General features: G+C 55.5%; 1 protein-coding gene across 6 annotated transcripts in view; it reads left to right on the top strand.

The window, feature by feature from the left end:
* The first annotated feature begins 6,516 nt into the window (after window positions 1-6,516).
* Window positions 6,517-14,157, top strand: part of LOC133347058 (RNA-binding protein Nova-1-like) — a 36,283-nt gene continuing 28,642 nt past the window's right edge. For 2 of the 6 annotated variants that reach the window (XM_061558957.1, XM_061558955.1), the window contains exons 1-2: window positions 6,517-7,059; window positions 11,791-11,934. In XM_061558957.1, coding sequence (XP_061414941.1) covers window positions 6,837-7,059; window positions 11,791-11,934 — 367 coding nt within the window. In that variant the 5' untranslated portion in view covers window positions 6,517-6,836. Of the gene's footprint in view, window positions 7,060-7,278; window positions 7,830-10,092; window positions 10,370-10,486; window positions 11,489-11,790; window positions 11,935-14,157 lie in introns of those variants that run through there. The other 4 variants (XM_061558956.1, XM_061558959.1, XM_061558958.1 and 1 more) reach the window with 4 other exon arrangements.

Raw genomic sequence — 14,157 nt, 5'->3', positions numbered from 1 at the left:
GTTCAAGGTCCCCTCCCCCCTGCTGCTCTTTTTGAAAGAGTAAGGGCAGCAGCTGCTGCTGCTGCGAGTAGCTGCGGCGGTGTCCGCGGTTGGCGCGCTGCCCTACAAAACCGGCGACCCAACTTCGATTGCCACTCACGGCCAACACCGGTGACGATTCTTTCAACTGGTTCTGGGCCTCCCCCAGGTCAAAACAGGATGTGCGCTTTGCTTGACCTCGCTTTCCCAACGCCTACACCGTGCTGACGCTGGCGGCACGAACAAGCACCACGTGCAGCCGTTGATCGATCCACTGCTGAATGAGGGCCTCCGCGCGCCATGCGGGTCGTGGGGTGGGTTATCTGACCACGTTGGGCCAGTGCGGATTGCCGAAAGCTCGAAGCATGAACGCGGGGGTGGCCATAGAAGTACAGGAGAACGATTGATTTCGCAGCACTGCCCGTTGCCGCCCACCACACAGCCCTCGTACAACGAGGAGACACAAAAATGAAACGAAAACATATTTGACGTCAGCCGCAGTGGGAGCAGTGTGTGCGGAGCGACGTGGCGAGGACGCTGCGTGGGTGGGTTACACGGATAAGCGCAGGCAAGGACACACGTTGTTGTAATTAATAAAACCTGTATTTTAATTACACGTTCACAATTACACCTGGATTAGCAAGCAGGTGTGACTACCCCCCTCCCCTCCCCTGCTTGCACCCCGCCGAGACAAGGAGGCCTGTAAAATATTGAATGAGAGGAAGGAGGTTCGGAGGCGAGGGAGGCGTGGGAGGTGAGAGCGCAAGGATGGTGTGTGGGGGGGGGGGCTGTGGATAGCTGAACGCGGAGAGGCGGCCACAGGAGGAAGACAGATAACCTGTGCTGGGCAAGGGGATGGGGAGCGGGTTGTGGGAACACAATGGGATGGAGGGGAAGACCGAGAGAGAGAGAGAGAAAGAGCGTAAGGCTCCCTTGGTTGTATGTGTTGCGATGGATGGGACACGGGAGAGTCACGTGGAAAGGAGAGATTGAGAGATCGGCGCTCCTGTGAGTCTCTCTGGTCACAGCGCAATGAGTGGCGTCGCGAGAAAATTCCGTGACGGCGTAGACCCCGGTGATGGCTCGGTGCATTTGTATTCAAGGTGCGGCTCCGTCTCATCGCAGCCCCCTTGCTCCACCACCACCACCACCGCCGCCGTCAGCAATAGCAGAAGCAGCAGCACATTGAAACGCACTGCTTTCAAAGCAAGCGACACTGAACACGTTTGCTTGCTTAGAGCAAGTGCTTGCCGCTCCATCGTGTTGGTCTGGTGGATAGGGCCCGGTGCGCCGATGGACACTGGAAAATGTTTATTTTTTCCTCTCTAAATGCTTTGCGTGTGGATTTGTGTGTCAGCCTCAAACGAGCAGCCGGTTTCTGTACAATAAACATCGCCACTCGCGAGACAAAGGCGGCCGGGCCTGGTGCTGGCCACCCACCCACCCTCCCTCCCTCGTGTGCCGCGCCGTCTTTCAAAGCATTCGCCCCAACAAAGTCTTGCAAAGGCTGCACGGTCCGAACCTTCTTCGTCTATTGGAGGCCGAGAAATGGAGCGCAGTTCTGTCACCGCGTGCTTGTGTCCACGGGGCACTGCAAAATCGCCCATCGCCCATCATCGCACCCATCCTCCGTGGAATCCCACGGCTTCTGATCCCTTGCACAAGGCTCCGGCGCAGCGGAACGCAGCCGCTGAGTCACGGGGATGCAATCGGCGGCGCTAAATACAACAAAACAATGAGGGGGTGGGAGGCGGTGGTGGCGGCGATGTCTCCACGTAACCTCCCCGCGTCGGGTTTCATCGCTAAATGCCCCTCGGGAGCCCGGGGGGATTGGAAGGAAGGGGGAGGGTTGTCCCTTCATTTTTTCGCGCAGCTCTCCGCTATTGTTTGCAGTGCTTGTCCGTTACCATGGACATCGCTTAAAGACGGGGGGGCCCAAACTCGCGTCGAGCCGTCGTCATGCGCTTACACGCGTGCACAGCGGCACTGTATGTGAGCAGGATCGCAGGGTCGTTCTTCGTCGGCATGTGTGCGTCAACGAGCGCACTGTTGGGGCAGGTGCTGTTAGCGAGCACCTAATGAGGGTCGGGGTACGGCCGCCTTTGTCTCCCCAGTGGCGATATTTTGACACACCGCGCCAGGTTACTCGTTTGAGGCTGAGTCGACCTCGAGGAGGCCCAGGACCGGTTCAGATAATCGTCAGCGGTGTTGGCCGTGCGCGGGAATCGAACTCGGGTCGCCGGGGTCGTAGCGCTAACCGCTGCACCACCGCTCAATGATCACACAAAGACAAAGATCCCTAGTGTAGCCTTAACAGACTGTTGGGGCAAGTGCTGTTAACGAGAACCTTTGAAGGCCGGCACGGCACACGAGGGGGAGGGTTGCCAACACCACGCCCGGTCACTTTTGTCTCCCTAGTGGCGATGTTTAGACATCTCACCAGGGACTCATTTGAGGCTGAGTCGACCTAGGGGAGGCCCAGGACCGGTTCAGATAATCGTCACCGGTGTTGGCCGTGAGCGGGAATCGAACTCGGGTCGCCGGGGTCGTAGCGCTAACCGCTGCACCACCGCTCAATGATCACACAAAGACAAAGATCCCTAGTGTAGCCTTAACAGACTGTTGGGGCAAGTGCTGTTAACGAGAACCTTTGAAGGCCGGCACGGCACACGAGGGGGAGGGTTGCCAACACCACGCCCGGTCACTTTTGTCTCCCTAGTGGCGATGTTTAGACATCTCACCAGGGACTCATTTGAGGCTGAGTCGACCTAGGGGAGGCCCAGGACCGGTTCAGATAATCGTCACCGGTGTTGGCCGTGAGCGGGAATCGAACTCGGGTCGTCGGGTTTGTAGCGCAGCGTAGCGCTACACTACCGCTCCCCACACACACAGACAGACACACACACAGACAGACACACACACAGAAACACAAAGATAAAGATCCCCCATATAGCCTTAACAGACTGTAGGGGCAAGTGCTGTTAGCGATCACCTATGAAGGCCGCAACGGTACACGAGGGGGTGGGTGGCCAGCACCACGCCCGACCGCCTTTGTCTCCCTAGTGGTGATGTTTACATACCGCACCAGGTACTCATTTGAGGCTGAGTCGACCTAGGAGAGGCCGAGGACCGGTTCAGATAATCGTCACTGGGTGTTGGCCGTGAGCGGGAATCGAACCCGGATTGCCAGGTTCGTAGCGCGCTAACCGCTACACTACCGCTCCCCACACACACAGACAGACAGACACACACAGAGACACAGACACACAGAGACACACACACAGAGACACACACACACAGACACAGACACACACACACACACAGACACACACAGAGACACACACACACACAGACACACACACAGAGACACAGACACACACACACACAGACACACACAGAGACACACACACAGAGACACACACACAGAGACACACACACAAGCGTTCACTCTTTGTTTGCTATGCCACCCTCGCTCACAATCGGAACATTTATGTGTACTGGAGGAATCCGATCGAGCTATGAAGTTCACTTTCTTTGCCCGAAGGCACGCCAAACTGGCCGCCCGATGTTGTGGACGTTTGGGCCTATGCTTAACGTGTAATTAATGGTACTGGAGGGTCAAAACATGTTTTTATTATTCCTGCATCTTATCTCGCACTGCTCCCATCATAGTTTCGATTTTCGAAGTTCTTATGGTAACGTTGTTCGGTAAAAAAAAAAAGAACTGTGCCTTCAAAAGAGCCGTTTGTTACTGGCCGTGTTGGGGGACTTTTCGCCTCGTGCTTAGACAAAGATCCGTCATCGGCCATGATCAATCCACTGCTGGATGACACCGAGCGGAATATTGTGAACGACCACCGGCACGCGAAGCTGATTGCATCGCTCCGCAACAGACACTTTACAACAATTAAGAAATATGAGATTGTTTTTGTTGTTATACTTTAAGTGGCTATTTAACACCCCGCTTTAAATTTCATCAAAGACGTGATTTAGAAACACAGCATATGGAAAGCATACCATGAAACGTAACTATACAAGGACACCAATGAATTACCGGCAAACACGGACACGGCTGTAAAGCTGTGCTGTTAATCTGATAACGCAAACCAGTCTGCTAATGCACTCAACAGTGAAAAAGAGTTACTACTACCGCTACACAAATGCTCAGATCAGACTCGGTGCCTGTGTTATTGTAAAGCATGCTTATGTGACTGCACATGTACGCCCGTGCGAGTGTATGCGTGTGTCTTTGTTTTGTGGCCTCAAAGTGCGCTGTGGTGCTTTGTTATTGTTGGTGGGAAGCGGTAGCGTTGTAGTTACGAACCGGGCGGACCTGAGTTCGACATCCCCCCCCCGAGGTCAACATAGCCTTGAATGAATTACTTTGGTGCGGTGGGTAAATATCGGCATTGGGAAGACAAAGGTGGTGCTGGCCACTCACCCCCCTCGTGTGCGATGCCCGGCCTTAATAGGTGCTCGCTAACTGCACTTGCCTCAACAAGAATCTGTTACAAAGCCATAGCGGGGATCTTTGGATTGGTTTTGGTGCGTCTGTGTATGTGTGCGTGGTTCTTGAGTGTATTGGTTGAATGTGTGTGAGTGTATTGAGTGTGTGTGTGAGTGGAGGAGGCTCGTGAAGGACGCTCGCTACTCGAGCAACAACGGAGGGCAGAGGAGCGACGCTCACAACAACGAGCAGAGCACAGGGCGGAAAAAACGCAGCAAGTTGGCACAGTAGGGGGTAGAGCTGGTGGTGCATCTACCAGCAGTCATCTCAGTCAGCCAACCCATGGCACCTGCTGGGTCTGTCCCGAGACCTCCTGTCAGCACTTCACGTGGCAGCCTCAAAGTGCACCTGGCCTGGCACAGGCGCCGTGGGGACGTCACCGTCACTTAGTGGCGAATGGCGGATATTGATATTGGTTCGTGTTGAGTGTATGTGTGTGTGGTGCGTGTGTGTGTAGTGATTAGCGCACTGCGCTATGAACTCGGGGACCCGAGTTCGATTCCCGCTCACAACACCAGTGACGATTATCTGAACCGATCCTGTGTCTCCCCTAGGTCCATTCGGCCTCAAATTAGTACCTGGTGCGGTGTAAACATCGCCACTGGGGAGACAAAGGCGGGCTAGCGTGGTGCTGGCCACCTACCCCCTCGTGTACCGTTCCGGCCTGCATAGGTGCTCGCTAAGAGCACTTGCCCCAACAGTATGTTAAGGCTGTACGGGAGATCTTTATCTTTGTACACGTGCGTGTGCGCGCACGTGTTGCTGAAAACGTGAGTGGATGAGTAGGATACGTGTGCTTTTGTGTGAGTGTGTGAGTGTGTGTGTGAGTGTGTGTGAGTGTGTGAGTGTGTGTGTGAGTGTGTGTGTGCTTGTGTGTGAGTATGTGAGTGTTTGTGTGAATGGTTTGTGTGGTTGTCGATGTGCCTGTAGCTATGTATGTGGTTCGTGTTGTATGTGGTGCGCGTATACGTCGGCTGTGGATGGGTATATGTGGAGAACGGTGGCGGAGTGGTTAGCGTGCTGCGCTATCAACTCGGCCAACATGAGTTGGATTCCCGGCCACGGCTGACATCAGATGTGGCGAGTGATTCTCTGAACCGCCGCTGGGCCGTCCCCTATGTCGACTCAGGCCTCAAACGAGTACGCTGTGGCGGTGTGTGACATCGGTACGGACGAGGGTGGTGCTAACCATACCATTGTGTGCCATGCTGGCATCTAATAGGTGCTCGCTAACAGCACCTGCCCCAACAGTGGTACGTCTATACGGGGGATCTTTGTCTTTGTTCATGTGTGCGTGCATCATTGTCCAGGCGGCGCGGCACTGGCAAGGTACCTCACTCGCAATTGGAAGGCCGTGAGTCGAAACGCAGACAGGAGGTCAAATCAGTCCATCATTCATCACGGGTCGATAAAATCTGTACCACATTGTTGGGAAGCCGACTGTGGTTGTAACCGTGCAGAGAGTCGTCTCGTGTGTGTGTATGCGTGCAGGCCTAACTTGTATGTGTGTGTGTGTGCGTGCACATGCATGTTCCCGTTGTGTGTACACGCGTGTGCCCTTTGTGTGTATGTCGAGTGTACGTGGGGGGGAGGGGCGCGCCGTTCCCAGTGCAGCAACCGAGGCGAGGAGCGAGAGAGAGTAGGGGGGGGGGGTAAGAGAGTGGGGGGGGTGTAAGAGAGTAGGGGGTGTAAGAGAGTAGGGGGGGGGGTAAGAGAGTAGGGGGGGGGGGGGGTAAGAGAGTAGGGGGGGGGGGGTAAGAGAGTAGGGGGGGGGGTAAGAGAGTAGGGGGGGGTAAGAGAGTAGGGGGGGGTAAGAGAGTAGGGGGGTGTAAGAGAGTAGGGGGGGGTGTAAGAGAGTAGGGGGGGTAAGAGAGTAGGGGGGGTGTAAGAGAGTAGGGGGGGGGGTTGTAAGCGAGTAGGGGGGGGGGTGGTAAGCGAGTAGGGGGGGGGATAAGAGAGTAGGGGTGGGGGGGTAAGAACAAGCCAGGGAGGGCAAGCCCAGCGATTGTGAGCGAGCAGAACTCGGGGAGAGCGTCGCCAGCAAACAACAGGGACAGGAGCGAGCAAAGCGGCACAGCCCCGCACAGAGACACCCGCTGAAGAAGAGGCCGGGCGACGGAGCCACACGCAGGGGAAAGGGATAGAGAGAAAGGGGAGGGAGCGACGCGAGAGAGAGAGAGGGGGAGGGAGGGAGCAGCGAGACAGAGAAAAAGGGGGGTTAGAGAGGGAGCGAGAGGGAGGGAGACGCGCGCAGGGAAGGAGGAGGAGGAGGGAAAGGAGGGGAGGAGGGGATCGAGGGAGAGTCGGCAGAATGAGAAGTAGCGAGCACGGCGCGGCGACACTCTCACAGCCAAGCAGCGCGGCAATGGCTTCAGTGCACAGTCCGCAGCACCAGCAGCAGCAGCAGCACCAGCAGCAGAACGGCATGCACGCGGCTGCCGCGCAACTTGAGTACGAGCCCTCGGATTCGCGCAAGCGGCCCCTGGAAGCGCCCATGGAGGCGGGCAGCACCAAGCGTTCGAACACCAGTGGCGGTGAGTGCGCGCCGTGCCGACCCCCCCCCCCGCCCCCCCCCCCCGAACGGGGATACGCAACTCCGTCTACCCGGCGTCTGTCCCCAGCCCCCCCACTTCTTGGAGCCACAGGCAGGGTCATACGGGGGTGGGGGGGGGGGCTTTTGACGTCCGTGTCTAAGGTTGCGCGTGTTGTTGTTGCTGCTGCTGCTGTTACGCGTGCATGGGCGATGACTCGCGTATAGGTAGGTAGGGGAGGTGGGTGCCTTGGGGACGAATGATGGCAGGTGACAGGTTGCAGTGGCCGTGAAGGCGATAGGCGGAGATTGGTGGGTGAACGACGGGCTTTGGTCGGAGGTTGATAGGTTGAGGTGTGTTGGTTGCGTGTGGTGTGGGGGCTTGGTGGTGGTGGTGGTGGTGTAGCGGCGTGATGAGTCCACTTTTCCGGCTGTCGCAGCTCCGGGAAGGGCCCACGAGCTGTGCGGCGGGGGCCCAGGCGGGCGAGCTACGTAGGGAGTGGGAATTTGGACAGGGCCCCCCCCCCCGATCTCATTCATTGCGCCAACCGCACTCTGCCCCTGTGTGTCCGTGTGTGTCCAGGGGGGGGGGGGGGGCGCGTGTTCGTTGTAAGTTGTTGGGTCGTGGGAGGTGACGAGGGACGAGCGAGAGGGTATAGGGGTGGCGGCGAGTCGCGTGGTGGATGATGGAAGTGAATTCGATGGTGCCGGCGGGCGATGGAGGTCCACAAGAGAGGCGGGTTGGGTGTCGTAGAGGTGGAGATGCCTACACTGGTTTGTTACCCCCCCTCGCTTTGAGAACCGTTTCACGTCGAGCCTCGGGAGGGAACGCAGTCAATGCTCCATCCTCGTGTGGCGGTGTGTGACTGTGTGTGTCTGTGTGTGTGTCTGTGTGTGTGACTGTGTGTGTCTGTGTGTGTTTGTGTGTGTGACTGTGTCTGTGTGTGACCGTGTGTGTCTGTGTGTGTGTGACTGTGTGTGTCTGTCTGTGTCTGTGTGTGTCTGTCTGTGTGTGTCTGTGTGTGTCTGTGTGTGCGTGTGACTGTGTGTGTCTGTGTGTGTGTGTCTGTGTGTCTGTGTGTGACTGTGTGTGTGTGTTTGTGTGTGTCTGTGTGTGTGTGTTTGTGTGTGTGACTGTGTCTGTGTGTGACCGTGTGTGTCTGTGTGTGTGTGACTGTGTGTGTCTGTGTGTGTGTGACTGTGTGTGTCTGTCTGTGTCTGTGTGTGTCTGTCTGTGTGTGTCTGTGTGTGTCTGTGTGTGCGTGTGACTGTGTGTGTCTGTGTGTGTGTGTCTGTGTGTCTGTGTGTGACTGTGTGTGTCTGTGGGCACCCCCTCTTCGCGCGACGTTCCGAATCGCAACCGAAGCGCCGCATCCCGGAGGGATGTTCCCTGGGCGACTCTTTAGCGCTCATATTTCTCGCACCTCGTCGTCGGTGGTTTTTTTCTCTGGTCACCGCGCGCGATGTGATGATCATTGCGGGGGGCTGCGAGCCACTGCGATTGTCCGCCTGTCATGGGACCGAGGTGTGACGCGCGGCTTTGTGTGACGGTGCTGGCTGCGATGGTGACTGGCTGTGATGGTGGTGGTTGTGTGGTGGTGCTGGCTGTGATGGTGATCTTTGTGTGGTGGTGATGGCTGTGATGGTGCTGGCTGTGATGGCTGCGATGATGATGGCTGTGGTGGTGATGGTTGTGTGACGGTGATGGCTGTGATGGTGCTAGCTGTGATGGTGATTGCGCTCTTTGTGTGATGGTGATGGCTGTGATGGTGCTGGCTATGATAGTGGTGGCTGTGATGGTTGATCTTTGTGTGACGGTGCTGGCTGTGATGGATGTGATGGTGCTCTTTGTGATGGTGCTGGTTGTGATGGATGTGATGGTGATGCTGCTGGCTGTGAAGGTGATGGCTGTGATGGTGATCTTTGTGTGGTGGTACTAGCTGTGATGGCTGTGATGGTGCTGGCTGTGATGGTTGATCTTTGTGTGATGGTGCTGGCTGTGATGGTGATCTTTGTGTGATGGTGATGGCTGTGATGGTGATCTTTGTGTGGTGGTGCTAGCTGTGATGGCTGTGGTGGTGCTAGCTTTGATGGTTGATCTTTGTGTGATGATGCTGGCTGTGATGGTGATGGTTGTGATGGCTGTGATGGTTGTGATGGCTGTGGTGGTGCTAGCTGTGATGGTTGATCTTTGTGTGATGGTGATGGCTGTGATGGTGATCTTTGTGTGGTGGTGCTAGCTGTGATGGTTGATCTTGATGTGATGGTGCTGGCTGTGATGGTGATGGTTGTGATGGCTGTGATGCTGATCTTTGTGTGATGGTGATGGCTGTGATGGTGATCCTCTTTGTGTGATGGTGCTGGCTATGATGGTAATGGCTGTGATGGTAATCTCTGTGTGATGGTGATCTTTGTGTGATGTGATCTTTGTGTGATGGTGCTCTTTGTGTGATGGTGCTGGCTGTGATGGTGTTGGCTGTGATGGTGCTGGCTGTGATGGTGATGGCTGTGATGGTGATGGCTGTTATGGGGATCTCTGTGTAATGGTGCTCTTTGTGTGATGGTTGTGATGGTTGATCTTTGTGTGGTGGTGCTAGCTGTGATGGTGATCCTCTTTGTGTGATGGTGCTGGCTATGATGGTAATGGCTGTGATGGTGATCTCTATGTGATGGTGATCTTTCTGTGATGGTGATGGCTGTGATGGTGATGGCTATTATAGGGATCTCTGTGTGATGATGCTCTTTGTGTGATGGCTGTGATGGTTGATCTTTGTGTGGTGGTGATGGCTGTGATGGTGATGGCTGTGATGGTGATCTCTGTGTGATGGTGCTAGCTGTGGTGATCCTCTTTGTGTGATGGTGCTGGCTATGATGGTAATGGCCGTGATGGTGCTCGTTGTGTGATGGCGATGACTGTGGTGATCCTCTTTGTGCGATGCTGCTGGGTTTTTTTGTGATGTGCCTTTCTGTGTGATGATGCGATGGTTGCATCCAAGCCTTCCTTTAAAAAATAAAAACAAGGCTTTTACTCTCAATGGGTTCGATGGTGCCCAGCGTGTGAGATGACGCCGCTCTTGACGATGTTTTACGTGCGATGGTGTTCGATTTGTGATGGTACCCCACGCATGACTGTTAGCTGGTGTGCGATGGGAATACGCCATGCATGACAGTGCTCCGCGTGTGATGGTGCCCCTGTGTGTGTGTGCTGGACGCGATGGCGCTGTTGGGGGCGCGCGCGCGCGATGTCGTGGCTGATGATGCCGATGATGCCGGCGGCGGCGGCGGTGGTGGTGATGGCGATGCGGCTGCCCACGGTATGCAGGGCACGTCCCGCGCACGTGCGGAAAGCGGCGAGCGGCAGCGCTGCGAGATAAATTGGGGGGGGGGGGGGGGGGGCGACTCGACGGCGCTCATCCCCTGGCTGGCCAGGCGGTCCGCGCAGTCGCTCCGTGTGACCGTGGACGATCGGGAAGGGGGTTCGCTGGCACCTGCGTGGCCCGCATTTTTTTATTTGCTCGCTCGCTCGCCATCCATCCAGTCCACCTTAATCCGTCCACCGATTCGTGAATCTGTACAATTATTCCGACGTCAATTCGTTCCCATCGGTCACCCTCCATCCATCGATCCGTGCATTCGCTCCGCACGTTCGATCATCGTTCTAGCCGTCCATCCGTCGATCCCCTCCTCTCCTTCAATCCATACACCCATTCCTCCTCCATCCGTCCCCTCGTCCGTGGCATTCAATCATCCACTCATCCGTCCACTCTTCCGCCTTCTGCCGAGCGAGGTGTCGCGTCGCGCCGCAGTGCCTGCAGGCAGGCATCGCGCGGGCATCTCTCCGCTCGTGCGAGAGAGTCTCCCGGGTGCTTGCGTTCCCTCGTCTCTCTGCGCTAGGGGCAAGCCGCGGCGAGCTTCGCCAACCGCCGGGGCGTCGTGCGAGGAGTTTGCGTTGCCGTCGCGGGGCGGTGAAGCGTCTACGAGACGATAGCGATACACGGCGCCACATGGGGCGCGTTCCGGTGTCCGCTCTCGGCGCGCGCGCGCGCACCCCGCGAGTGACACCCGCGCGCGTCGGCTCGGCGCTTTAAAGTGCACGCGTTTCTCTCCGCGTCTGAAGAGGCGGTTTCTTTCATTATTAATCATCTTGCCGATGTCCAAACAGCCGCAATAGTTCACGCTCGCCCTCGATTACGTTTAACGCGGGAGCTCTGCCGGGTTCCACCGCCACCGAGAGAGGACCGCGGAGACAGCAGCGAGACACGGAGACAGGGTAGAGGTGACGGATGCCCGAAGGAACGGAGCTGTCTGTAGCAGCTTAGAGCGAGCATTTGGCATCGCCGTGACACTCGCCACGACACTCGCCACGCTGCAACAAGAAGAGAATATTCAGCGCAGCGGAAGCTGAGCAATGCCATGTTCCAGCATGGATCAAAGTGAGAGTGCGGGTCCGTGTGTGGCAGGCGTTCTTCTTGTGTCTCCGTGTTGCAGTGTTACATTTGTATTATTATGCAACTGCTGTTGTAGGAGACATCATTATTATACTGCTTTGGTAGAAATCAACAAAGCAGTGTCTGAACAATCTATCTGCCGCTCTCCCCCTCTCCCTTGCGTGCCGTCCGTCTCTGCGAAGGGCACCGATGCCAAGTGGTAGCATCGGAAGTTTGCCCGCCTCGTGACAGCGGGCGCTCATTGCTCCACCTTGTCCCCCACCCCACCCACCCCCGTGCCCGCACAGATGATGGCCAGTACTACCTGAAGGTGCTCATCCCCAGCTACGCCGCCGGCTCCATTATTGGCAAGGGCGGCCAGACGATCGTACAGCTGCAGAAGGAGACCGGAGCCACCATCAAGCTTTCCAAGTCCAAGGACTTCTACCCAGGTGAGGCCCAGGTAGAGTGCTGGTTGGGCCCCCGTTGCCACGCCAACGCCACGCGCCGTGAATGAATCCCCACTGGTAGGGCCGCGTCTTCTCGCAATAATCGTCATGTTGCTCAAAATAATTAATTTTGGACTGTCACAACAGCCAAGCAAACGCGTAATGATATGTAATTTTCCAAATTGCTGTTTGTGCTGATGCGCTCGCATGCGCCAACAGCGGTGGCGACGAGCTGCTGCGTGCTTTCTCTCCACCCCGCGCGCTTTTGCGGCGAATGTACCCGACCCGTCTGCTGACAGCGGGCCTGCAGGGCTTGTGTCCCTTTCATGTGCCTCGCCGCCACCATGGGTGTTCTTCATGTCTCACGGCCTGGTTTAATCTGGATTAGGCTCCCGCGAAGGGAACGCCGCTCGCCTTTGGCTCGCCATCACACGCGGGTTCACGTGACTCGAATTCGGCGAGTCTTTTCAGTTTGTTCTTATCCACGACGCTTGAGTCGCGGGCTAGCTCTGCTCACCGATGCTCCCGTCTTGTCAGCCGAACGGGTGTGAGAGTGCAGGAGGGGCCTGTTCCCCAAGCACTGTGGCCACAATGCTATGGTGTTGATGTTATCACGCTGGAGGATGAGACCGCAGAGGGCGAATGTGCAAGCGAGTGGTGTGTTTTGGTCCGGGTGGTTGGGCTGGGCCGGGGAGGTGCGATAGAGGAGTTTCCATCATTTGGGGCTGTGAGGCAAGATTGGAGGTGATTTCAGGGAGTTTAGAGGGGGCATTAATTCTAGATTTGAAGCTTTCGTGACTGCAAGGATTCATATTCTTAGGTTTTTTCGGTAAAGTCACGTAGGTAAAATGTTTTAATTTAAATTAATAAAAATAAAAAATAAATAAAATAAAAATCATTACTTGATGAGAGAATCTCTCATTTACTTGATACAGCAAGCGTGCTGTGACGGTTCCACCTGAAGACGGAAGCTTGTGTTGCCTCCGAAACGTCGTGATTTTTATTTTATTTTTATTTTACTTTTATTAATTTTTATTTTTTAGAGGGGGGCATTTGGCGGATGCAGGGTGGTCTCCTGATCTGCGTTGACGATGTACAATCACACGCATGTACATGAGCCCCGGCTCTCAGGGCTCTGCCTCTGCACGTTTTGCTTACTGACCACAGTTTTATCAGCCCTGGAGGGGCAGTGAAATGTGGAACACATGTTCAGAGTCATTTTGTGTTTTCACTTGACTTTCACAAAAAAAAACGCAATCCCGCTCTCGTTGCGCTCAAGTACGAATCCCGCGCTAAAGCGCCCCACTATCGTGTTCTTCCTGAAGCGCCGTTGCTCCCGGTCGTGGTTGGAAACACTTCCCTTGCCAATTACTGGTGGAATAGACTGGACTGCTGCGGTAATTAGGTTACATGAAACGCGTAATCTGCACCCACGAATGATGCCAAAATAATGACCCCAATTGACCGAAAGTGACTGGCCATGCTCGTGGGATCCTGAGGGCCTGCCTCTAGTCGGGTTCTGTCTGCAGGGGTGGCGTTGCCAGAGTGCTTGGGGGGGGGAGGGGGCAGCCGGCACGATTATTCGGCTCCCAACCCCCCCCCCTCCCCCCGGGCCCTAACGTCGACCGGCTCATCCGGGGTGTCAGCTCCACGTTTTGGAGGCCAATGGGGCAATGCGTGCGTCGGCACCGAGCTGAGGGGGTCGCTTGGCTCGCCAACCGAAGACCCCCCGTTGTCCCGCGAGGTTTCGCCGTGCCTCTGTGTTCCACACGCCGCTCCATATTTGATATATGCATCAAGATCTGGCCCTTTTGCGGTCAGCCTGCTTCTGATGTATTATTGTTGTTAATCGTCATGTCGCGTGTTTTAATTTTTCTGTGTCCTTAGCGACGTGCCTTTTATCACAGTGTGCCGCTTGGATAAACCTCCGTTCATTGTTAGGGTTACGAATTTTTTTATTTAATCTATAACGTCACCGTTAACTCTAAGGGCCATTTCAGGCCTATGAAGGCTTTGTAAAAATAGTAGTTGTAATTATAATAATGATGCGTGAACATTTGCCCAGTCATGTTAATTTTGTTGGAGTTTTGCGTTAAAAGGTATTTTATTAAAATGGATGATGATACTCAATCCGACTGCTATCAGTGCAAGGATGACTATAAGTGGCACTTTGAGGTGCCATTATTTCACATAGCTGCACGTTGCAATCGTTAGATTTGGATGGGG

The sequence above is a fragment of the Lethenteron reissneri genome, chromosome 25 (genome assembly GCF_015708825.2).
Source record: "Lethenteron reissneri isolate LAM-NWPU_2019-01 chromosome 25, ASM1570882v1, whole genome shotgun sequence".
NCBI lineage: Eukaryota > Metazoa > Chordata > Hyperoartia > Petromyzontiformes > Petromyzontidae > Lethenteron > Lethenteron reissneri.
The sequence above is the reverse complement of the archived record's forward strand: the minus strand, read 5'-3'. Positions and strand labels throughout refer to the sequence as shown.